Raw genomic sequence first — 27,524 nt, 5'->3', positions numbered from 1 at the left:
AGCTTTGGCCTACATAATGGAATCTACACACCTCCCTATCTTAAATTTTACAATTATAGCACATTCCAAGTGTTAATAAGGAAAATCCAAACAACTCCAAGATCTTGAGACCAATTACAGAACAAATTGTGGTATATTCACACAATGGAATACTACTCAACAATAAAAATGAAAGGTTGGGGATACACTGAACAACAAAATAAAACCTAAAGAAAAAAGAACAACAGGCACAATTATATACATGTTGTTTTATTATTATATATGTAAAAGTTAAGCACAAATATACTGTTGTTTAAGGATGCATAGTTAGATACTAAAGACATAAAGAAAAGCAAATGTAAATACTTTAGCACTCAAGACTGTGGTGTGCTAGAGGAAGACTGCTGTAATTCAAAAGAGTATACAGAATTGAAGGGTTTTGGAATGCTGACAATATTCTATTTCTCAAGGGATAAAATTACATAACTTTTACAACTGTTTAACTGAATTTTTGTGTTGCATGTATTTTCAGTGATATTCCACAAAAATGGTTTAAAAAAATCTATCTCTGCAGTGCTAGAATTCCAGTACAAGTTGCCTTTCTTTTAAGGCAGAATTAGGTAGCAAGGTTTTTTCAACTCTACAACAATGAAACAATGACAATTACATTGACTGTACTGTACAAAATTGATTTTCACTGATGTTTACAGGATTACGGATTTGTGAGCAACAAGGACATACACCATCAGGTTGCAGAGGAAGAATACCTTCTGCAGTTGGTAGAAACACAGTAGTCTATCAGTATCAACAAGGTCAGGCAAAGAATGCTAAATAAATCATGTGAATTTACAGAGGTCAAGGCGGTATGAATGTCTCTGCTCAGATGACTACAAGGGAGAGACAGGATTTGGTTAAAGGCAATGTGGGAAACACTCCTTAAGAAAGTTATTAGAATAAATATACTCACTAAAAAATAAAAATAAATAAAAATAAAATTAAAAAGTTATTAGAACAGTAGTTACAAAGAGCAGTGAGCACAGATCAGGAAGGAGGACAGTGGTTAGACCCTGAGAGCTGGGAAAGCAGCACAAAGCACAGGTGACTCTGGGACTGTGTACCTAAGGCAGTGGCTGGGAAAGACCAAGAGGCAAAGGGAATAAAGATTAAAGAAAAAACACACAAGGAATTAACTGGGCTCTAAATTCTGAACTCAACTTAAAAAAAAAAAGGTGAAGGGCTCATCAATGGAATGAGTCCCTGGCTTCTTTTTAAGCCTCAATTTGACTTAGTCACAGAAAACCAAGTCTACATTTTGGCCATTCTCAGATAAATCCCTGGATATCTTATCAGCTACTACTGCAGTTCGGCAAGAGTTCCCACCTAGTGACCACAGTTTTCCTAATAAGATGAAGTTATTCTCCCTCCGTATTCCCTCTTTATATTCCCAGGAGATAAAGAAAGCACTCAACACTACTTTGTAAAATTAATTCTGCAAGAGGTCACATGCATTTCAAAATAATATTCATTTTTTAAAAACATACCTTGATATGTCTTCCCATCTATTTCAACCTCATAGGATTCCATAACTTCTTGGATGGCCTCACCAACATCACACAGACGGACATCAATTCCAGCACACTAAAAACAAAATGATACATATACTTGTTACTCAAAATGCATAATTTTATTACAATTTATTAGTATTCTAAAATAAAGGACAATTAGATAAACTGCTTTGTATATTATAACTTCCTTTATAAAACCTTGGTATATTATACTAGAATTGTCCACTTAAAACCCTAAGGGCAGTGGACCAGTCTTACATAATCCAAAGACCTTCAACAGGCTATAAAATGCTCAAAATACATTGAATGAAATTGTGCTTCCAGTTCACATACCTTTATTCCAGTGTTAGTGGCATCTTTTACAGCTTTTAATAATGTATCATATTTGGGATTAAAAGTAACAGTAAAAGCACAGTCAATAATCCTACCTGAAAGAGAAAATTCTTCTTTAAGTTGATGTATCAGCTAGTCAATGTGTCTACTTTATTGCATCTATTCTATTAATCTGCCTAGTTAACATGCAAATAAAACGATGGGCTCAAATGAAGGCAGCAGTCCAAGTACCCACACAGCATTCAAAATCAAAGTGAAAAAAAGTATAAATAAGTTATATAAAAGTTTCAGAATGCAAAGACTAATTCCAGGGTCAGTATGTAACATTTCAAGATAGCACCAATATAGTACTAACCTAGGTGGATAAGCAAAAATATAAACAGAAACAAATCAAAAAGAGAAAAACCTGGGGACTAAGGAACAGTAATGTGGGCAGAGAAAATGTAAAGGTCTACAAACACCAATCAGTGCAGCTGCTGCAATTTAGCAAAACCTCAGGTAAGTACTTTATCTGAATTTTATTTTCTTTATCTGAACTTTATTTTCTCACCTAAGTGAGATAAAAGGTACTCACCCAACAAGGTTTGGGGGCAGAATTTAGAAAAGCTAGCAAGTATATAAAGGTTGGTAAACTTAAACGTTCTAAGTACATGTTTGTTGTTCTTATTAACAGATAAATTTCTGAAACAACATGAATAGATAAACAAGATTAATTTCTTCTCACCTTGATACAAAGAGTTATAAACCTCAATTACCCAATGGTCTGCATTATACTCCATGTAGTAGGATACTTAAAAGTAAATCTCAAAAACTGGCTCAACACAACTCTACTGAAAAGTGAGGCATAAAGAAGAAAATTAGGGAGTTCAAGTACCTGAGCCCCATCTAACAGAGAGAAGACTACTTTTTTCTGGAGGTGGGGGGGGGGGGAATTATTTCCAAAAACTCACCACTTATATGTGTTCCAAAGTCTATCTTACAGATGTCATCATACTGTAATACTGTTGTGTCACCAGCATTTGGAGTATAATGGGCGGCACAGTTATTTAGAGAACACCCAGTAGGAAATGCCAGGCCTGCATTTAATCCATTCTCTTTAATTAGCTTTCGTGAACAGTCTTCCAACTTTTCACTATTTAAAAAAAAAAAATTATTTACATTTTTATCTTTATATACCTTAAAGGTCATCAGGTCCAGAGAATTTACTAAAACTCTTAAGTTACTTTCTGGGAAAGATCTGAACAATTCCTGGATGTGAATGACTAATAGTTCTCTGATGCTATGAAAATAGTAGCTCATTTCTAAAAGATAAAAGATTAAAAAAATTCAATTCCACTAGAAATCTGGAGAAACAGAACCACACAATCAACTTTTAACTTAGTTACTAGGAAGTGAGATTCTCCACTCAGACTAATATAAATGTTGATTACATTTTATTTGCTCAATGTTGCACATTTAAAAAAACTGTCTGAATTAGAGAACTGTTGCCTTTTATAGCTAATTACTACTCGAAAGGAAAACTAGAGACAAAGTACTTTTATTGGTTTCTTCATTGCATTGTAACTGTTTTGTGACCAATAATTTTAATACAAATTGTTAGATAGAGAAGTAATAGACTTCCGAACAGAAAGTAAGAATCAGAGTAATGTGTGCATTTGCACATATAAGTGTACAAAGTACAAAATAGGGTTGTTGAGGTATAAATGTCCTCTTATGGTTTCCTCATTACATTTACAGTGTAAGAACTCATATTTCTAGAACCCTCACTTCAAGTTTAAGTAGTAAGAAAGCCAAACATTACAACTGGAGAGTTAGCACTTAAAAAAAAATTTTTTTTTATCACATTCTTACAAAAATATATTCCTTTTACCAGATTTCTATCATTGTCATCCCAGGCTTGATCCAGCTCATAACATATTTCCTAACTTGTCGATGTGCTTCTGCAGCTTCTCGAAAATCATTCCAAATCTCTTCACTAGCTTGATCTAATGCTTTCTTTTCTTCACTTGTAGTTCTCCAAGCAGCTGTTCGCCTTTATAGTATGTATAGCATAGTATTAGTCACTTTAGAAACAGCAGATAAGCATAAAAACTGAGAGATAAAAATACACTAATATAAGACATTTTAGATAAAAATGTCACACAATTTCTTATATTAAACATCAGCAAAGTTTCTGAAATACGAGTAGTCACACATTTGCAATCAAGCAAATCAAGTTAAACCTTTTTTGTAAGACTCTCAAAGTCCTCAAGTGAAATTTCATTCATAGTCAAAGAGACTAAAACTTTGCCACACAAAAAGGAAAAAAAAAAAAAAAAACCCAGAGAAGCCAGAAGAGAGTCCTGGAAACCAAGCAGTGGAAGAAAAAAAATTATCCTTCCACTCAAGGTTACTCTGAGAGACTTCAAAAGACCACACCAAAAATTAACGTTTAATTTCATCAACAGGGTAAGTACTAATATGAAAAATTGACCGGAAATCTACATACACTTTCATCAAAATATAAAATATTATGTGCTTTTGCAGGATCTTTCTAATGTAAGAGGCAATGCTCCTTGAAGGATATGGCTCATATTTGAAAACTGCCAGGGATAACAAACATTTTTTATTCAGTATCTGGGAAATGAGAAGATACACTGACTCCCTTTAAGCAGCACCTTTCAAAAATAGTAACTTATCAAATGAAAATCTTTTAAAAAGTTCTTATAACTTTCATACATTACTGGCAATATTGAATACACAGTTCACAACTCAGTGATCACTGAGGTATAAATTATACTCAGTATAAAGCGATGCCTTCATTGGGGCGCCTGGGTGACTCAGTCAGTTGAGTGTCCAACTTCGGCTCAGGCCATGATCTCACAGTTTGTGGGCTGGAGCCCTGCATCGGGCTCTGTGCTGACAGCTCAGAGCCTGGAGCCTGTTTCAGATTCTGCGTCTCCCCCTCTCTCTGCCCCTCCCATGCTCATGCTCTCTCTGTCTCTCAATAATAAATAAACACTAAAAAAATGTTTTAATTTAAAAATAAAAGAAATAAAGTGATGCCTTCAAGATTACTCCTATTTTCCTCAAACTATGGCTTGCAGGCAAATACAAAATACAGCCTGGTACGTGTCTCATAATCAAAATTTTACTGCAATACAACTATGTCTATTTGTGTACATACTGTCTATAGGTACTTACGTGCATGCTATAAAAGCGTAAGTGAGTAATACTCATGGCCTGAAATATTTACTACATGGCTCTTTATAGAAAAAGTTAACATAACTGCTCTAGAGTATGCCCCTAAATTAATGTTTCCAAATACTGTGAGTTCTTGGTCGTTGTCAAGTTATGATTACTTCCTACCGCAACAGCTACCTGTGTGCCAACATCTAGCACCTCTAATTTGCTACAATGACACAAAGGGGCCATCCTATGTCATTTTAGGGATACTTAAGCATCACAGAGGCCTCTTTGGCTTATTTTCTGTTTGGAAATGTATTTTGGATCTATATACTGACATTACAAAGAAATGAAATATTGCAGCACCATCTGTTAAGGTCAGTTTTGAACGCCACAAATACTTAAATGTGTATGAATTACTTTTAATCGGAACAGTGAAGATTCAAGAGGCAATTACAAGTATTCAAAGGAACATCCTCAGACTAGAAGGTAACAGGATATGATCCTTTAAAAAGTATATTCTCAACATGTGGCTCAATCTTTTTTAGCTGCAATACACTTATAGTTGCTCACTCCATGATGGGACAGACAAGCCACAATCTCCTGACCTCCAGATATAACTCCAGTTTATTCTCTCCCATGAATCCAAAAATCTTTCCTGGAAACCAAGAACCCAAACATTCTAAGAATCAATCATTTCCAGGCATAAGAATACTGGCTAAAGACATCAGTTTTTAAACAAAACATATCACAGTTGTCTCTTACATGGGCCATAATTCTGGCACATATACAATAGCCATACCATTATTGCACCCCTTGCCTCAAAAGCCAAACATTTTGTGAAAAACAAAAATATCCCCAAATGTTTTTTCTAGAATGGCTAAGATGAAAGACTATGTCCACAGGGAATTGATGGATATCATGCAGTGGGGCCATGAAAATGAAATTGGTCATTATCAATTCCCATTTTTTCTCTTCAATTCTTCGAATCCATTTCTTATAGATTAAAATGCTAAGTATAATTAAATTTCAAATGCTATCTAACTACATTTTAGAATCAAAATATGGCACAATAAAGATCTCCAATAATGAAATCAACAGGTCTCAAATAAACATCTTACACTTCTGAAGCTGCATAGCTTGATTCTTAGAAGCAGTAATTCTTCAAAAGGTTATGGAATGTTCTACATTGTTGCTAAAGAGGTACCAATCAGAAGCTAGATTAAAGAAATTATTTTCCTAAGTCTTGAGTTCAAATTGAAAGCCATTAGTAATATTCAAGAAATAGACTGCCAGCATCTAAAATTAGAATTGCAGGTTCGTTCTAAAGACAAAAAATATTATCAAGGAGCCTGTCCTCTTTCCTAAATTTGATATTTTGACGTTCAGTCTATTTAGCAAATACATAGAAATCAGTAAAATGAAAAAAACATTCTGAGCTAATAATTATTTGAAAAGGCAATTAATTCATCCAAGTGACAGAGGTGGGTTAGAAATACTTTTTAAATAAATTATGTACGTACAACAAAACTATCAAAATAACTGCTTGAAAGAGAATCTTTACAGAAGTGTTTACAGAGTATGTAAACTTCCCACACCTCTTTCATATTTCGGAGTCTTTTCAATATTTCATCATTTTTACTAGATGTGTTAAGAGCATAAAATGTAAGTAAAACCAAAAGATACAAAGGAATCTGATTATTAGTTTCAACAGTTGTAAACATTTCTGAACTCACTGCATAGATAACTTGAAAGCTACTTACATTTATATTTTTAAAGTACCAAATACCACGTTTATAAAATTCATTTAAAAATGCATGTCTTTAACCTAGAAATTAAGATTGCATGTAGATCAATTCCTTCCTCTGAAAACTGATAAACAGAAAAATAAAGCATGTTTTAACTTTGCCTATAAGAAACTATAGTTAACTGATAAAGTTGAGACCCAGCTGATAGAGGAAAATTCTTCTTATAGAAAATCAGCTAATAAATGTAGAAAGACCTACAGAATTAGAAATCCACCATTTTGCAGTCCCCAATGAAAAAACTGATAAAGCATGAATGGATATTAAAATAATTAAGAAAAAGGCTGTTGAAAAAAAGGATATTCCAATGGTACCAAACTACCCACAGATTACTTGGAAACTGCAAAAAGAAAAAAGTACCTTTAAAAAAGAAACAGCTGGCTAGTATCACATTAACCAAGTGACCACATACAGTAAAACTAGTAACAGAACAATCTGACAATCTGACATTATATCTGATGCAACAGACTATGATTCAATATGAAGAACACAGTATCACTTATATGTCCCTGTCAAAATCTAAATATAATCTAAGACTTTACAACTAATTCCAGGTTACAGAAAATAGAGCGAAATCACTAATAAAATTATACTAGATACAAAATAGAATATTATACTCATTCAAAATTGGTTTAAAAATTTTTACTAACATAGGAAATACACAGAGAAAGTCAGTTTTTTTAGAAGTGCAAATTACTAATTATAAGAGGAAAAAATAGTAATGACACACTAGAGAAACTAGATACACCTTATCCAAGTGATAAAATCTGATATCATGTGCCTCCAGATGTGACAATCCTGAAAAGGACATGATATCTACTTGTCTAGTATTCCATCCAAAAATACACAAACTACTTTCAAATAATTCAGAAAAAGTAGATGAATAGAGATTCACCAATATAACATTTTCCACATCTGCCCTCTATCTTTCTATCTTCCAAGGAGAAAATGGAATGTTACTGGTATATTATACAGAATATATATATTCGGTGTAATTGTCATATTCCCCTGAGAAAGAGAATAATAGATGAGGCAAATGTTAAGGAGAACCTGAGTGAAAGGTATGCAGGAATTCTTTCTTTTGTGCAGAATTATTTTAAAAAAAGCTAAATAAAATGCTGCACTCAACCTGGGTGGTAGTTACACAGGCAAGTTCTTTGTGATAATTCATGCAATTTTTAGTAAGTTTATTAAAAAAAAAATAATGAAGGAAAAAAAGAGACAAGCAAAGAAACAAACCCTATAATGTAGAGAACAAACTGATGGTTACAGGAGGTGGGAGGTGGGGGGAATAGATGAAACAGGTGATGGAGAGTAAGAAGTGCACTTGTTGTGACAAGCACTGGGCGATATATGGAAGTGTTGAATCACTATGTTATACACCTGAAACTAGTATTATGCTGTGTGCTAACTAGAATTTAAATGAAAACTTAAAAAAAAAAAGGGTAGATATAAAACTGTATTTAATACTTTACCAAACCTGTAAGAATACTGACTCTGATCTATTTGCAAATAGTCAAAACTGGTTATATGAATGTCAAAAAATATTAAAACTTGGGGCGCCTGGGTGGCTCAGTCGGTCAAGCGGCCGACTTCGGCTCAGGTCACGATCTCTCGGTCCGTGAGTTCAAGCCCCGCGTCGGGCTCTGTGCTGACAGCTCAGAGCCTGGAGCCTGTTTCAGATTCTGTGTCTCCCTCTCTCTGACCCTCCCCTGTTCGTGCTCTGTCTCTCTCTGTCTCAAAAAAATAAATAAACGTTAAAAAAAAAAATTAAAACTTACTAAAAAGCAAACATAACCACAATAAACTTCTTTTTCATTTCCCCACAGCATACAAGATTGCTTTTAAATATTTAAGTATTACTTAAGAAATATAACATATAATTAATATCTTCCTTTATTGTTTCAAAATCAGAGGTTATTCTACCTCTACAATGTTTAATTTGCAACAGATGATAGTAAGGAGGGAAAGATAGTTTTTAAGGTTTATAAAATCTCAATTTTCTTTGTATTAAACATTACTTCAACTGTTCCACTATATTCACATTATTAAAAATATTAATCTATTTTTTAATAAGTATAGGAAATCAATGGTTTTCTTCCACTTAGCAATAAACACATAGAAATGGAAACATAAAAACATCCTGTTCACATCAGTAACAAAACCATAAAACACTTAATAAATTTAACAAACAAGGGATGGGAACTTCCTGAAAAGAATCAGAATAAGTGGGAAAATATACTATGACAATGGATAAGATAAAGTGACACAACTGTCAATTTTCTGAAAAAAGATACATAAGTATAATGCAATTCTGATCAGAATTCTAATGAGAGCATTTTTCTGTGGGTATATGTGTTAAAACTATTATGACTAAAAACAGCTTAGTATAAAAAAGAACTGTGTTTGGGCGTGTATGGCAGAGGAGAAAGACTGGCCTTACTGAATTATCAACATATAAAGTTGCTGATAAATCCAAATACTAGCACAGGAATACACAAACAGATCCGTAGAATAATAGAAATTGGTTGACTAAGAAAATATAGTTCCATAATATGAGAATATAGTATATGGCAGAGGTGGTTATTCCATTGAGTAGAATGAATTATTTCATGAATAAACAATTCTAGCACAATTGGCTGTCCATTTGAAATAAAATAAAATTAGCATTCCCAACTCTACACAAAAAAATTCCAGACTAACTAAAGACATAATAAAACACAGAGGAAGAGTTTGAAAAAAATCTAAGAGACTGCTAGGAATCCAGAGGTATAATATACCATATTCAAAATTTTAAAACTTTTAGGAGAGCAAAAGAACAAAGCCAAAAATCAAAAAATGCTCACAATCATTAGCAGTTTGAGAATCATAAACTAAAGTATTAACATATTCTTTGATTCAGCAGTTCCACTCCTGGAAAACTATCACACAGTAAAACTGCCAGAGTGTAAGGAGACACATACATAAACACGTATACATAAATACATATGTGTATCTTAGAAATACTTATTACAGAATGGTTTATAATATGGCAAAAAATATTAGAGACAAAGTAAATGCTCATCGATTAGAAAATGGTGAAATACAATATAGCATATTCATTCTATGGAATATTATAAAGCCATTCAAAAGAATAACAGGTCTTCTGACTGACTTGGAGAGCCTTCCTGAATGAGAAAAGGTGAGGAAAATGTGCATAGGATTCCATTTTGGAAAACAAACAAGACCAAAACACTCCCCTTACATAAACAGACATAGATGTGTACATATAGGAGCATATAAAAATATGGAAGGCTACCTGCTAGGTGGTTACATGGGTCTGGAAGGAAGGGAAGGAAGAGGGAACAAGCAAAAAAAAAAAAAAAAAAAAAAAAAATTAAAAAGATTATATTTAAAAATAAATGTTGATTATATCGTATGTACTACAAAAAGTATAATTACATGCCTGTAACATTTCAAAAACAGATGCTTTAAGATAGGGATGGTGATTGATGAATTCAAATCCAAAGAAAAGATGCTCATGACACAAAATTTCAGAACTTTATAGACTTATTCCCTATAGGTACTGGGAATTAAGGAGGGGGATTAAAATATAACAATATCATGTTCTTTCCTAAATTTAAAGAAAAACAATGATGTCTTTACAGGTCAGTGAAACAAGGCTACAGTAGAAGCTTTCTTAACCAACTATGGCAACCACTGGATTAACTGATGGTCTCAATTCCCTCTGTAAAATACACTGACCAATGGCCACTGTATTCTGAAAATTAGGGGCTGACAGGTTCCTGTTCTGAATAATAACAGCAGCAACTAACAATGCTTACATGTGTCTGTTACCCTCCTAAGTGCTTTACATATATTCTTCACAACAACCCTATGAAGTGCTTATTTTATGGATGAAGAAATGAAAACAAAGACATGATAAATTACTTGCCCAAGTCACAAAGCTAATAAGCATTAGAGTTGGTATTCAAATGAATCCCAGCTTCCATGTTCTTAGCCAGTCAACATAATGCCACTATGAGTGTCTGCTGACCAGCGGAAATGTTGCCTTTCAGAACAATCAGGTGATTTGCTCACAAACCGGTGTAAATTATCAGTTACTATAATTCTGTAATTTTGTTATATAGTACATAAAAAAAATTTTTCCTATGAAAACTAAATTGACTACTCAGAAAAGTCTAAATAAAGACAAGTCATAAAAAAAAAAAAAAAACTTGTCACATTAAGTGTAGATAAGAACTGCAAATGGTTTCAGGAAAAAAATGTAAACTTACAAGTATCAGACCTCAGACTACATAGTTTCTATTCACAGCAGCTCAAAATGGAATACATTCAAAGACAATGCATTATGGATATAGCTTATAAGGAGAAAAAACATGTTCAAATATCAAGAATGATAAAAAACAAATGTTTAACTTTTATCAATAAAGATTTTTATTTTTTGTTATTCCCCACTTTAACATACTTTTTTGATTAAACTATGACCAGTCCCAATTATTTTGGATAAGAGGGCTTCTACTGTATTTTTGGTTAACAAATTCACAAGCTTTTATTAAGGTGGTGGACCAAAGCTCTGAGAAAAATCAAATCTGCTTTATTGCTAAGCTACAATTTTCAAAAATCAAACTGGAAGTTATTTTATGATCCTTACCCATCTTGTGTGGGTGGGTACTCGCATTCTTGTCCTTTGGGAAATACACCGTTAGGATACAGGTCACATATTGGAACTGAGGGAGGGTCTGTTTGAACTTTTGCTGTGAGATACAAATAAAGCATTAACTCCTGCAGTTAAAAATAAAATTAAGCACTTATCATTACAGTTTTTCTCAGTTCCTAATGGTTGTTATATGACCTAATTTTAAAGAATCTCCTTGCTGTCTTACAGTTAAAAACAGAAGATATTTCACCATGCTGGCCACCTCCTCTCCGATGTACTGCTGCTTGGGAATAGAAATATTCAACTCCTTAGAATTCCATTATGTATTTAAATAGTATATGCCTTGGCAGAAAGCACATTCTAATGTTTTTGTCTTCGTTTACTATACTGGAAATGGAATAGCATAAAGGCTGTTTTTCACAAATAAAAATCAAAGAAGCAACAAGAAAATATGAAAGAAATCCTATAAAGATGAAATAAAAATATAAAACTACTATGTGTTAATAAATTAAGTGAAAAACTTATTTCAAGGAAATAATAAGATATAAAAGTTAAGCATATACATACCCAGGGCTAAAAGAATTTAGGTAGCCATACACAAATTTCCAGATACTTAAAAAAAGGTAGAGTTGGGGCGCCTGGGTGGCGCAGTCGGTTAAGCGGCCGACTTCAGCCAGGTCACGATCTCGCGGTCCGTGAGTTCGAGCCCCGCGTCAGGCTCTGGGCTGATGGCTCAGAGCCTGGAGCCTGTTTCCGATTCTGTGTCTCCCTCTCTCTCTGCCCCTCCCCCGTTCATGCTCTGTCTCTCTCTGTCCCAAAAATAAAAAAATAAAAACGTTGGAAAAAAAAAAAAAAAAAGGTAGAGTTCTTACATATGTTTTAAGAGCATTATTTCCCAAACTATGTTCTAAAACACACCAGTGTTCCAAGATGACTTTCAAAAATATCTGGAGATCTGTCTTCTGAAAAAAATGTTTAAATACATAAGAACTAGTTACATAGTTCTTATTATATGAAGAATCACATTTTAGTAATGACTGCTATTTCCAAAGACTGCCAGGAAGTTGAGTTAATTTATGCAGTGATATAAGACATTCAATGTATATCTGCAGTATTTCAACTACTAAGGTGAAATATGTGGTTTTCTTTTGATTATAACTGGTCTTATGTTACAGATTTTTGTCTTCAATTTTAACACATATTTTGCTCTCTTTGTTCTGCAATGGGGGAAAAACTATATAAATAAAAATATGACTTTATTGAGCCAAATCATTTATCTATGGAACCATGTTCAGTTCCTTCCTTTAACCCAAATAGTATCTCATGAGCACCAAATGTTTTTCCGTCTTTACATAATGTTTAAAAGCATCCTACGGGCAAGTAAACTTGGGAAACACTGTTTTAGGGCCCTCCTAAGAGGGAACATTTAAATTTAAAATAAAAAAAGATCTTAGAGGTCAACTAATTTAGCTTTACACTTAAATCTAGGAATCCCCTAATGCCTCTGACAGATGGCAGTGAACTCCTAACAATGGAAGCAGTCTTTATCTCCCAAGCAAAAATCCATTCATTTTGAAAGAACTGTAACTATTAGAAACCTCTTCCTATACTTATACTATTAGTTCCAGCTTTATTCTTTGCAGTTGAAAACATTTTACTTTTCATTTCAACTGATTCCTTCCTCTCTATGATAAGAAACCACTTTAAGGGAAATGGTTCTTAACACTTTCACCCCTATGTGCCAGCCTTGAATTTGTCAATGTTCTTTGTAAGTTGGTATCAGAATTGATTTATATTAATAGTCCAAATAAGGTATAATTAATATAAGACTATACTTTTAATTCTAAAAATCTTAGAGCTATTAAATAGTTAAGACTCCCTGCTTTTTGGCTCACAATGTACTAGCACTCAAAATCCTTAGATCCTATTACCCTGTTCTAATTTTATGTACATCTATAAAAGTTCAGCTTGCTAATCCTAGTCTATTTCTCAGTTTTTTTGATCTTTTGAAATCCTGAGTTTATCAACAAAAGTATTACCACCCTCAGCTTTATTTCATCTACAAATCTGACAGATGCCTTTTATACTGTCCATAAATTATTAAAGCAAAAGACTCAAAAAGAACATTAGAGAAAAAAATTTGTAATAAAAATATGACTAGCCTTAACCACTTATTAACTGTGACTTGGACAAATGGCCAAATGTGCCAAGCCTCAGATTCCTCATCCACAAAATGAAGAACCAGATGAAATCTTGGATAACCTTTGAAAATACTAATGTACCCTGCCCAAGTTTTATTATCTAAAACTATGAATTATACAATCTGTACTACAGTTATCATTACTATCATTTGTAATTCTCTCACTTTATAAATAAGGAAAATAAGGGCAGTGAATGGCTCATTATTACATTATTTGGCTTATTCCAGAAGTGATTTATGATAGCCTACAAGGAGATCAAAAATAAACAAATAAGAAACAGTAAATAAGAGAACAAAAATCAAAACATGGAAAGAACATAAAGTAGAACCTGAAATACAGCCAATACAAAACCACAGATTTGGCTCTAAGCCCTCTAGTAGCCAATATATATATTTTTAAAGCTAGGTTATTTGCATATAGATCATGCTTATGAGATAAATACATAAGTACTCAGGAAAAGCACAATTATTCTTGATACTAAGACCAAACAAAAGAGTGTCTTTTACAAGTACTCATAAAGAAATGTAATGAACAATAGGTTCAACAACATCCTCAGAGGAGGCACAATAAAAGCTGATGGCAGGGGCGTCTGGGTGGCGCAGTCGGTTAAGCGTCCGACTTCAGCCAGGTCACGATCTCGCGGTCCGTGAGTTCGAGCCCCGCGTCGGGCTCTGGGCTGATGGCTCAGAGCCTGGAGCCTGTTTCCGATTCTGTGCCTCCCTCTCTCTCTGTCCCTCCCCCATTCATGCTCTGTCTCTCTCTGTCCCAAAAATAAATAAACGTTGAAAAAAAAAAATTAAAAAAAAAAAAAGCTGATGGCATCATAGTAAAACATCTGTCAGTGGAAGAATTCTACCAGTGGCATATACAAAGTAGCCCCTTAACATTACTCCCTGTTTATCTACTTCTGTTAGGGAGTAATTTAAGGGTATTGGGAGAAAGAGTTATCTCTCAAACCATTTTCAGACAATACCTTGTCTCATGGGCACACTTTTAACAATTTTTGAACAGAAGGAATATGATATCATAATCCCTGGAAGACTTCTAGAACATAGGTAGCCTATGCTCATTAAATACAGACTATGGGGGCACCTGGGTGGCTCAGTCGGTTGGGCGGCTGACTGCGGCTTAGGTCATAATCTCGTGGTCTGTAAGTTCGAGCCCCGTGTCGGGCTCTGTGCTGGCAGCTCAGAGCCTGGAGCCTGCTTCCGATTCTGTGTTTCCGTCTCTCTGCCCCTTCCCTGCTTGCTCTCTGTCTCTCTCAAAAATAATAAACTTAAAAAAAATTTTTTTTTTTTAATACAGACTATGCTAGGGACAGAACTGACATCCTATGTGTAGAAGGACCTAACAAAAGTAGATGCCTGAATAGAAAGAAGGCTATCCTATCTTCATCTGGAGACCCATCAGGAAAAATGCTGGCAGAGCCAAAAGCTTTCTTAAAAAAGGTACTTCTCTCAACACAGAGATAAAAATGAGTCAAGCCCCAATATTCTAATTCATAAAATTTTCGCCTGAAAGATTTAAAGAAAGGTGCAACCAGACATTCAATGTTCCCTAATAGCCCAAAGGGCATCCAAGATTAGAACTTGTTCTGATTCTCAACCCAACCCAACATTTATTCCCCAATACTATACATTCTCCCCCTGGTCTCCCTAATAGAATTCCAGGTCCCGGAAGATGTTGATTTGCCATTTAAAATAAAACAAAACGCAAGTAGGATCATATTTTAAGTAATATGAAATAGTGCAATACGTCATTAGTAACATTTTATCATATGCACAAATTTTAAATAATGGGAATCCTCATTAAATACTCATCAAGAATCTTGTAATTTCAAAGCTGGCAGGTGAACTGCCAACTATGTTTACCCTATTACCACACAGTGGCATCACTTTAGTCATCCCTGAAAGAATTGTTATTTGCATTATTCAAGTTTTAAATGATAAACTCATACCTAAATTATGGTAAAATGCAACCAACTTATTATTAACATCCCTTATCTCAACAATAGGTAAAGAAAATACCAACAGGACTATTAAATGAAAGAATAGTTGTTTCATTAAATTCTACCCCTGTTAAGCCTAAATTTATTTCCCTGACATACACTAGGATCTTAAGCAACTTCAAACCTACTCTTCAAACCAGCTGGTTAACAAACACTTCAAGTTTTTTAAGACCAACTTAAGATACTAACGTCCTCTCTTCTTCTTCTTCTTTTTCTTCTTCTTTCCAGCTGCTCCATCTCCATCCCCATCTCCATCTAAGAAAAGACCATTTCAAGTACACATTTATTTAAACCTCAGAAACAGAGAGACAAAACAAGCATAAGCAGACAAGTAACACACACACAAAGCATCTTAAATAGCATACAACAGAGTTGATCCAATATTCTTAGAACAGAATTCTATATAATGCTAATGTATCAAAATTTGGTTTGCATTATCAAAAGCACTAAGGAAACTTTGACTCACTCTAATAAAAGAATTATTGAAAAAGGTATTTTTAAGAATAAAAAGTATATTGGGGCGCCTGGGTGGCGCAGTCGGTTAAGCGTCCGACTTCAGCCAGGTCACGATCTCGCGGTCCAGGAGTTTGAGCCCCGCATCAGGCTCTGGGCTGATGGCTCAGAGCCTGGAGCCTGTTTCTGATTCTGTGTCTCCCTCTCTCTCTGCCCCTCCCCCATTCATGCTCTGTCTCTCTCTGTCCCAAAAATAAATAAACGTTGAAAAAAAAATTAAAAAAAAAAAAAAAGAATAAAAAGTATATTAACACTCTTTTTCAAAAACTAGGAAAAATAACCAGTGTTAGTTTAATGCTAATGACTGGGTGACTTCACCTAAAATATTACTAGTTTGTTTACATATGCTTTGCAGGTTAGTATTTCATGACCTCATGTGATCCTCAAAGCAACTTTATGAGGTAAAACAAGGAATGTTTAACGGACATGCCCAAGGTAATCCTAACTGATAATGGCAGAAATGGACCAAGAATATATCACCTGATTCCTAATCCAGGCAGGGATATTTAGGGGGTCATATTTTAAAATATCTTTTCCTGGGGCACCTCGGTGGCTCAGTCAGTTAAGCATCTGACTTTGGCTTAGGTCACGATCTCACGGTTCATGGGTTTGAGCCCCGCGTTGGGCTCTGTGCTGACAGCTCCAAGCGTGGAGCCTGCTTCAGATTCTGTGTCTCCCTCTTTCTCTCTCTGTCCCTCCCCCACTTGTGCTCTCTCTTGTTCAAAAATAAATTTAAAAAATTAAAAAATTTTAAATATATTTTCCTGTATAGTTGTTATTAAAGAAAGAGTTCTTCTGGGTCAAATGTACACAAAAATCAGAGGGTATATATGCTTTTCCCAGGTTCAGTTGTCAGGTTCTCAAAAGAACCTGATGCCCAAAAATGGAGATTAAGAACTATCTGAAAAAATAGTTGGCAAAAGAGTAACTAAAGTAACCACTATCTGTTAGTTTTTATAACAATATTTTATGAAGCCCATGCCATTCTCTTGGAGAAAAGATAAAGGATACTATTATGGCCAAGATTAAATAAATAGTGACTTAAAACATTTTAAATAAAGGGTACCAAAAAATAGACTGGAATTTCTGAATTTCTAAAAAGGCTGCTCAATAAATTTCAAGTCATGAAGTATGCCAATCTACCCACAAATCACAATGCTATGAAACAGGGATGAATAGGAAGCTGTGGCAACAATTAGAAGTTGACAGTTTAATAGTATGTTCACCATATAGTCTTCTTTTAAATGTTTCCCCTAGTGGCAGTAACTCATGGCTAGCATCAATAATTTTAGATCATGAAATCCACACTCATAAAACAATGTCAAACGAATGCTTAAATTTTCTACTCCCAGAATGATAAGCAGGAGTCATAAATTATCTCACCATGCTACCACCTATATTCTTCTATTATAATTATCACACAAAATTATAATCTTTTTTTTTTGTCTGCAAAATGATAAGGGAGCTACAATGACCCTACTTGTCTGTGAGCTCCTTAAAGATTATACACCATTTCTTAAACTAAGGCACAGGACTAAGCATATGATAAATATTCACTCTATTCAACAAATGAATGTTCTTTTCGCTTATTTTATCCTACTTATTTTCATCTAAATGAGAAATAGGAAACAGCAATTTAACAAAGAAGGAGGTAACATGATATAGGGCTTTAATGGATTGAGTGATAGAAAACAGCCAATATTTGACAATTTTTGACTTAGAAATTTGCAATTTCTTTTTTTTTTTAATTTTTTTTTTTTAACGTTTATTTATTTTTGAGAGAGAGAGAGAGAGAGCATGATCGGGGGAGGGTCAGAGAAAAGAGGGAGACACAGAATCTGAAACAGGCTCCAGGTTCTGGGCTGTCAGCACAGAGCCCGACGCGGGGCTCGAACCCACGAACTGTGAGATCGTGACCTGAGCTGAAGTCGGATGCTTAGCCAACTGAGCCACCCAGGCGCCCCAGAAATTTGCAATTTCTTATGTTCATTCAACCTCATGAAATTGGGTACAGGAAACATGGAAACACAGTGGGAACACAAACATTGCCAACTTATGCATTACTGGTTTCTAGATTCAAAAGCTCAAGAAAAATAACAGTAAAATAATTTTTTTATGTTTATTCATTTTTGAGACATATGAGACATATTTATTTTTGAGACACACACATATGAGCAGGGGAGGGGAAGGGAGAGAATCGCAAGCAGGTTCCACGCTGTCAGAGCGGAGCCCAACGCAGGGCTTGATCTGACTAGAGATCATGACCTGAGCCGAAATCAAGACAACAAACTGAGCCATCCAGGAGCCCCTAACATGAATTTTTTTCTTTTTTTTTTTTTTTTTAGAAAAGACAACTTTCAGGGTGCCTTGGTACCTCAGTCAGTTGAGTGGTTGACTAGTGATTTCAGCTCAGGTCATGATCCCAGGGTTCTCCCTCCTTCACCCCCTTTCCCCTCCCCCTCCACCACTCTCCCCTGCTTGCAGGTGCTCTAAAAAAAAAAAAATAATAATAATAATGAAAAAAGAAAACACTAATTCACATATTCTGCACTACAATTTTAATAGTAACTTTCATTCATTCAATAAACATTTGCTTAGGGATTGGTGGCTCGGTTAAGCATCTGACTTTGGCTCAGGTCACGATCTCATGGTTCATGAGTTTGAGCCCCATGTTGGGCTCTGTGCTGACAGCTCAGAGCCTGGCACCTGCTTTGGATTCTGTGTCTCCTTCTCTCTCTGCCCCTCACCAACTCATGTGTGCACACGCTCTCTCTCTCTCAAAAACAAACATTAAAAAATAATAATAATAATTTGCTGACTTCTCAAATAGGTAAAAGGAGTAAAATAGCAAACAAGATGGTCTTTACTCTGGAAGAACATTCAATGTCTAGCATACTGGTAAATAACACTACACTCAACCTAAAACAAATGCTTCAAGATATATATCCAGTTTTAAATACACCCTAAAAGTCCTTCCAGCTGTGTGATGTTAGGCAAATTATTTAGCCTCTCTCTACCATGGTTTCTTTATCTTGAAAATGAGGTAAGAAGAAGCTCCTCCTTTGATACTCATTCTTCTGAGGCTAATTACTTTATCCAATGTTCAAGGTCTGTATTCGGTATGGAATAATAGCTACTGTTTATTGCCAGAAGGGTAGTAGAGCCTGGATCCGAATACTCAACTATATGTGTTTATACTCCCATGCATTATACCATGCCACAATTTATGTTTTTTTTAATGTTTATTTATTTTTGATTTTTGGTTTTTTTAATTTTTGATTTTAATGTTTATTTTTATGTTTTATGTTTTAACGTTTATTTATTGAGAGACAGACAGAATGCAAGCGGGGGAGGGGCAGAGAGAGGGAGACACAGAATCGGAAGCAGGCTCCAGGCTCTGAGCTGTCAGCACAGCACCCAACAAGGGGCTTAAACTCATGAACAGTGAGATCACAACCTGAGCTGAAGTCCGACGCTTAACTCACTGAACCACCCAGGTGCCCCACAACTTATGTTTTTGTAAGTCTTTCACAGCATCCCAGGATATTCTTAACAGGTATAGACTGTTCATATTTATTGCTGGATTAGCACCATGTCCAAATCAATTAACATTTGTTGAATGACAACTGGACATCCATATGCAAGAAAAAAAGGTACCTTAATTCTTACCTTCCACTATATACAAAAATGAATTCTAATGGATCATAGACCTAAACATAACAGCTAAAAATATATAAAACTTCTTGGGGTGGCTGGTTGGCTCAGTTGGTTCAATGTCCCAACTCTTGATTTTGGCTCAGGTCGTGATCTCATGGTCTATGAGTTCGAGCCCCACATCCGGCTCTGCACTGGCAGTGTGGAGCCTGCTCAAAATTCTCTCTGCTCCATCTCTGCTCACCTGCATGCTATCTGTCTCTCAAAAATAAAGATTTTTAAAAAAAACAAAACTTTCCATTCTTTAAAATAAATAAAAATAAAAATAAAAATGTATAAAACTTCTTGAAGAGAACGTAAGAAAAAATCTTCATGACCATAGAGACAGCAATTATTTAACTTTTTGGATAACACACAAAAAACATGACCCATAAATAAAATGGGATTTCATCAAAATTAAAATCTTTTCTGCTGCAAACAATACTAACATGAAAGAAAATATTAAAACATTTATCAGATAAAGAATTTGTATCAAGAATAGAGAACTACTATAACTCAGTAAAACAAATAACTCAATTGAAAAATGGACAAAAGACGTGAACATTTCACCAAAGATATATGAAAGGCAAAAACATGAAAAGATGTTCAACATCATCAATCATTAGGGAAATGCAAGTTAAAACCACAATAACATACTACTACACACCTGTCAGAAAGCTAAAATTTAAAAATTAACAATACCAAATGCTTAAGAGATTCAAAGCACTTGGAACTCTCAACCACTGTTGACCAGAAAGCAAAATGACACAGCTACTCTAAGTAACAGTGTGATAGTTTCTTATAAACATATACTTCCCATATGACCAGCAAACCTACTCCTAGGTATTTACTCAGGAGAAATGAAAATGTCTACACAAAGCCTTGTATACAAATGTTGACAGTAACGTTATTCATAAGGCAAAAACTAGAAACAATCCAAATATCCATCAACTAGTAAGTGGATAAACAAATTTGGAATACTATTCAGCAATAAAAAGTAATGAACTACTGACACATATGCAACAACTGGATGACTCAGATTATCATGCTAAGGGAAATAAGCCAAACAAGCCACACACTACAATAATTCCATTTATATAATATTGTAGGAAAAACTACAGTAACAGAAAAATGTATCAAAGGTTTCGAGGGATCAGGGTATAGAGCAGAGAACAGACTTCAAGGGGTACAAGTGAACTTTTCTGTGGAGATGGAAATGTTAAATGAAAATGGTCTACATCTTGAGGTGCCTGGATGGCTCCATTGGTTAAGCAATCGACTTCGGATCAGGTGATAATCTCACAGCTCCTGAGTTCAAGCCCTGGTTCATGAGTTCAAGCCCTGCGTCAAGCTCTGTGCTGACAGCTCAGAGCCTAGAGCCTGCTTCACATTCTGTGTCTCCCTCTCTCTGCCCCTCCCCTGCTTGCACTCTGTCACTCTGTCTCTCTCTCTCTCTCTCACAAAAATAAACATTAAAAGAAAATGGTCTACATCCTGGTTGTGGTAACACAAATGCGTACATTTGTCAAAACTCACCAAACGATATACTTACCATTTTTTTTTATTTTTATTTTTTTTATTTTTTATTTTTTGAGAGAAAGAGTGTGAGCAGGGGAGGAACAGAGAGAGGGAGATACAGAATCCGAAACAGGCTCCAGGCTCTGAACTGTCAGTACAGAGCCCAACACGGGGCTCGAACTCATGAACGGTGAGATCATGATCTGAGCCTAAGTCAGATGCTCAACCAACTGAGCCACCCAGGCGCCCCATCAAACGATTACTCATAAAGGGCAAATATATAGAACGTACAACATCATGAGTAAACCCTAATATAAACTATGGACTTTGCATAATAATGATATATCAATGTAGGTTCATCCACTGTCACAAATGCACCACTCCAGTGGGGGATGTTGATAATGGGAGAGGCTGTGCATGTGTAGTGGTAGGGGGTACATGGGAAATCTCTGTACCTTCTGCTTGATTTTGCTATGAACCCCAAGTAAAACTTCTCGAAAACAAAGCGTATTTTTTGAAAATGGTGAATATAGTCCTAGGCAAATTATACCTTAATAAACTTGACTTAGGGGACCCAGGTGGCTCAGTTGGTTAAAGGTCCAACTCTTGAGCTCTGTTTAGGTCTTGATCTCAAGGTCATGAGTTCAAGTCCTGCGCTGGACTTAAATACTTAAATTTTTTTTTTAAAAACTTAAAACTTTATTGAATTACTTCTAGAACATTGCCAATTGCCCATGGGACTAACTTTTCACACCAATACTCCAGTGTCAAATTAAACACATCTAAAATTAAACACAATACCTTCTCCTTTGCCTACAAATTCCCTCCTCCAATCCCCACCCACTCTCCCTCTCTACTTCACCATTTCAGTGAACAGCACCAACATTGTCACCCATGTTCAAACCTCTAGAATCTACTAATGCCTCTTCTTCCTTCTCCCCAGTTTGAAAGTCTCTTGCATCCTTTGAATTCTGCTTCCACAACCACTATTCCAATGAACCATTCCTTTCCATTCTCATTTATGCCCACCAATTTAAATCATCATTAACACATGCCTAAGCTGTTAAGTGCCCTCCAAAATGATTTCCAAGCCTTTCCTGTATATTTCCTCTAGCAACCCTGCATATATATAAAGATTAAATTATTTTTATAACATTCTTCTCTTTTCTTTAACATTTTATCTTTTAAGTAAGCTCTATGCCCAATGTGGGACTTAAACTCACGACCCCGAGGACCAAGAGTCACATGTCCTATGGCCTGAACCAGCCAGGCTCCCCTATAACATTCTTTTAAAAATGCTCCAAGGCTCCTTCAACAAATCATCTCATATGGCTGGTCTGCACTATTCACTACATCTTGAATACATTCTCAGCATTGTTCTGCCCCAAAGTGGTCTCTTCTGTTTGGTTTCATTCACTCAAGTCCCACTCCTTCCAAAGAGTGTTCCTTCATCATTGAGCCCGCAATTCCATCTCCAAATTCCAATAAGCTTTCAGTGTATCTTTTCCGCTCTTTGTCTCTCCATCCCACTATCAGTTTTTCTTTAGTACAAAGATTCTGAAATACTAACCTTCTTTTTTTTTTTTTTTTTAAATTTTTTTTTCAACGTTTATTTATTTTTGGGACAGAGAGAGACAGAGCATGAACGGGGGAGGGGCAGAGAGAGAGGGAGACACAGAATTGGAAACAGGCTCCAGGCTCCGAGCCATCAGCCCAGAGCCTGACGCAGGGCTCGAACTCCCGGACCGCGAGATCGTGACCTGGCTGAAGTCGGACGCTTAACCGACTGCGCCACCCAGGCGCCCCTGAAATACTAACTTTCTATCCTCTCAAACAACTCTCACAATAGATAAGTAGTACTAATCTATTAATTGGTACTACTAATTAGTATGAATTAGTACTAATTATTAATTCATTTCAATAATTACTATATTGAAACGAATTAGGCAAACAATTCAATTAGAGAAAACCAATACTCCAAAAATTGTCTTTGAAACATTGATGATTTCCAATCCGACAATCAAACTTTTCTCCTTCAATGTCAAGAGATTCACACAACTTTGCAGAGGTGCAATAAAACAAGGAACGCTCTTCAAGATTAACATTTTGATATTCTACACAGGCCTACAGCAATCTATTATATAACCTTGAATTTAACAGTTTCTTTCTTGCTAAGAGCTCAAAATATGGTCATAATTTGAAGCACAAACGAAGGTAAAATGGACAAGAGATTTGCTTAAGGAAGAGCTAACTATTCCCTTGAACCTTGGCATATTTCCCACCAAATTTTGACTATAAGCTCCTTGAAGACATAGAGTTTATCTTTCCCAAGGAGAGACAACTACTCGGCCTTATCCTAACACAATAATTAAAGTACAGCAAGCTTTTGTGTTGCTAAGGATTATAAGGCACAAGCCCAAGTTGGCAGTGCTTGAGGAAGAGCAGCAAGTCACAACGGTACAATTAAGAATGGGAAAATCTCATCTCCCTTTCTGCCAAAAAAGCTTGCGGAATAAGTTCTCTTAGCAAATACTGCCTCCACTGTCTTACTGATAACATCAATTGTTAGAATTCCAACAGTTTTTGTCTTTAAAGAAATTTTATAGGACCAACATACGGCAAGAAGCTAGGGTTGGGAAATTTGTAATAGAGTTTAGAGGCACCCCATATAGTCTTTGAAAATAAAGAGAGGGAGCTTTCATACAGAGTAAAGGAACAGACTTGGAATCAGGTGCTAGGTTTGAAACTTTTGGTTCTACACATAGCTGTGTCACACTGGGCAAATGACATAACTATTATTTCCTGAAAAGAGCACCTATTTTGCTTGGTTTTGTGAAGGTAAAATGAGAACACATGTGAAAGTATTCTAAGACAGCGCCTTGTACATATTAGTTGCTCAATAAATGTTAGTTGAATAAACAGTCCTTTTATTTCATCTTGATACCCACTACTTGGTATTTTACCAAGTACATTTTTAAAAGTTGAGATCTGTGTTATTTGAGCAGTCATTCAACCTATCCCACTTTTTAAGAGTTACTTATAAATACCTTTTCTTTTTTATCTGTGAGATTGAGGCTTTAATGTCAATTAATTAAGTAAAACATCAGAGAATCATAAACTATATGGACACAAGCAGATTTTGTTTAAAGAATATCATATTTTCTTGCTTTTCTAACCACAAAAATCAAATTTACCATTTACCTTCATCGTCATCATCTCTTTCTTTCTCTTCCAATGCTTGTCTTTCCAATTGTCTTGCTACCTCATCAACTGAGGCTCCTGATTCTTTATCAGGTTCCTGTTGCCCTGCTGATCAAATATAACATAAGTCAAATCTAATAAAGATACTTTCCAATTTGAATATGTTCTAAGGATCCTGGAGAACACAGAAGTCCTTTCCCGTCTGATAAGTATTCAGGAAACAAAAACAGAAACGTTATTGTGAACATAATCGAATTTACTTAACAAAAATCTGCCACATCTAAGTAGCATTGTCCATTCAATAAACTATCCATTACACCTTCTTTGTACTAGTAACTAAACAATAAAAGAAAATGTGAGTTGGTCCCTAGCCTTAAGTTGTTTCACTTTTTAAAGTACTTAACAATTTGACTACAGCAAACACTTTATTAACCAAACAGGTACTTAAGATAGGGAGTAAATGCTGAAGGTCTTAGCAAGAGGAGGATTTGTACAAGACACTGGGAACTTCAAATCTTCATGAAGAAGTTGCCAAGCCAGGATGGGTAAAATCAAAACAAATAGGAAAAGATAATTCCATTACTATAAAACCTAAATTCTTGAACAGCACAAGACCAGCTCCCCCCACCTCACCCAAGTGATTACAACAATCTAGCTGTAGGAGCAATAGCTGTGTGTATAAAGGCATAGTATTCCCACTTAGCACATACTGAAGTGATATTCTGGCTACTGTAGAGGGTTCATATTGAGAGATACAACTGCTTAAAATATATTAGGGTCAGTCTACTGAACACCTGAATGGACAAACTGAAGAGTTTGGATTTCATCCGAAAGCCAGGAACAGCCGACTTATGTCCAGGGATTAAACTTTCTCTTGAAGTGTCTCAGCACCCACAACTTTCCCTTTTCAACTCCCATTTAATCAAAATTTCATAAAGTTATAGATTAACCCTTTCCAACCTGTCTCAACTTCACCTTCATCACTTGTGGCCTCTCCATTGGTCCCTCAATCTTTGTGTGGCTGATTTTAGAAACAGGTACAACATTTTTTTCCCTAAAATGAAGGACCACGTACAACAAAAACACCGACTTCTCAAAATATTTTAAGTTCCTAACTCATAATGTAATCCAAGTGTAAACTTTCAGCTGTTTTCCTTACCTTACCAATGGATTTAAAGAAGTTCAATTCCAACCCACAGATTATTCTATCTGGACTGCCGGCAAATGGCATCATAATTCACACCTAAAAGCCTTGAAGCTTGGTGATGCTATGGGATGAGGCAGGTGAAAATTCGCACCACTACCATATATTCTGCAATTACTACTCAGTGACATGAGCGCGTGGGCAAACACGCATATACACACACCCAGAAGTGCAGCCCGCAACAAAAATCCTTCTGTAAACCAGGAAGGTGGGGGGAGGCGCAGTCCAGGCACTAAGATTTGCCCACTCTTCTCCTATCCTTGACGAAAATATGCTCCAGGTTGCTTCAGCAAAGAGGCGACAGTCCGGGTCAGAACGGATTTTTGAGGAAGGCACACCGCGAGGAGGGTAGTAGAGCTCGGCCCTGTGCACAGCTTCAAGTTCGTTGCACGGTATGTATGGGTGGGAGCTGAGTTCTGGCAATTATAAGGGCCCAGCAACCCCAGAACTACCTCACCACAGGCTGAAGCACCCTTTTCTCCCCCACCCCACCCCCACCAACTCTCTAGTCCCAGCTAAAGAGAAGCCGCCTCCCCCTGGGATTGGGAATCTGTAGTCCGATTTCAACACACAGTCCTGGGAATCAGTCCAGTGCAGTGTTCCGAGTCCCCCAGTCTCTTGTCACCCCTGCCGGGCCTGGGCCGAGCCGTTCGGCAATCCCTGGCGGGGACTGGGAACATACAAAACTCCCTTTACCTGTGGCAGCCCCTTTACTCTTCTTCTTCTTCCGTCTTTTTTTCTTGGCTGCCTCCTCAGCCGTAGAGACAGCTCCCTCTTCTCTGTCGTCTGGATCCAGGTCGCCATTCAGGTGGCTCCCGGAGGACGCTGCCTCCTCCACACCCGCCATGTTGCCCGAGAGAGCGCGAGACAGTGAGACAGAGCGGCAAGGGCCCGCTCCTTCTTCACCCACCTACACGAGCGACGCCGGAAGCTGCTCTCGATGGTAGGAGCGCAGGGAATGCTGGGATGTCGGAGGACTCGACGGGGCGAATCGCGCGCGAAGGGGTGTTGGGCGAGGCTGAGGAGGAGCGCTGGACTGTGGCTGCTAAAGTGCTAGCTGGGCTGCCTCATACACCTTTTTTGTCCCCGGGCATTCCCCGGGCACATCGAATGCCTGTGCTTGCCCAGCCCTCAAGAGAGAGGGACGTCTGTGCTGAAACCGAAAAGTCATATTAGCGGATTTATGAAGCGTGCCGAAAGCGAGAAGAGGGCCCCAAAATGTGTTCACTTGTACACCTTTTTTTTTTTTTTTTTTTTTTTTTAGGACTCAGAAGGACTGCGTTGTTTTTCACAGTTACAGTTCACGACGAGGCTGTCCAAGCACTTACGGTGATGAACCTGCAAAGGAGACTGAAGAGGCGTTTATTATTAGAGAAGGCAAGGGAAAACAGCGTTTCACGGAGGGAGTGATTAACCGCAGAGTGCTGCTAGGAAGTCAAGTAAGAGGACTGAAAAATGTCAGTTGTATATAGTAACATGGAAGACATAGGTGACCTTAGCAACAGCTACTTAGATAGTGAGAGATGGAAGGCGGACTCCAGAGAGTTGAGGAATGAGAGGGAGGTGAGGAAATAAGAGACTCTCCTCATCCTTCAAATTTCAGCTGAAATGCCACTCCCTCCGAGACTCTTCCTCGGTAATCTAAATCAGGCCCTGCTTTTACAACCTCTCGTTGAATT

At 36.4% G+C, this 27,524-nt stretch overlaps 1 protein-coding gene across 2 annotated transcripts in view; it reads right to left on the bottom strand.

The window, feature by feature from the left end:
- The window catches only part of METAP2 (methionyl aminopeptidase 2), a 29,586-nt gene extending 2,813 nt beyond the window's left edge, over positions 1-26,773 (bottom strand). The window contains exons 1-8 of one of the 2 annotated variants that reach the window (XM_030323429.2): positions 26,542-26,773; positions 24,642-24,749; positions 15,906-15,971; positions 11,502-11,604; positions 3,748-3,909; positions 2,828-3,009; positions 1,878-1,972; positions 1,521-1,617 (exon numbers count right to left, since the gene is read on the bottom strand). In XM_030323429.2, the coding sequence (XP_030179289.1) occupies positions 1,521-1,617; positions 1,878-1,972; positions 2,828-3,009; positions 3,748-3,909; positions 11,502-11,604; positions 15,906-15,971; positions 24,642-24,749; positions 26,542-26,692 (964 nt within the window). In that variant the 5' untranslated portion in view covers positions 26,693-26,773. The remainder of the gene's footprint in view (positions 1-1,520; positions 1,618-1,877; positions 1,973-2,827; positions 3,010-3,747; positions 3,910-11,501; positions 11,605-15,905; positions 15,972-24,641; positions 24,750-26,541) is intronic. The other variant, XM_030323430.1, reaches the window with a different exon arrangement.
- Positions 26,774-27,524: the final 751 nt, after the last annotated feature.

This window comes from Lynx canadensis, chromosome B4, assembly GCF_007474595.2.
Source record: "Lynx canadensis isolate LIC74 chromosome B4, mLynCan4.pri.v2, whole genome shotgun sequence".
Taxonomy (NCBI): Eukaryota; Metazoa; Chordata; class Mammalia; order Carnivora; family Felidae; genus Lynx; species Lynx canadensis.
This window is presented reverse-complemented; position numbering and strand designations above follow the sequence as displayed.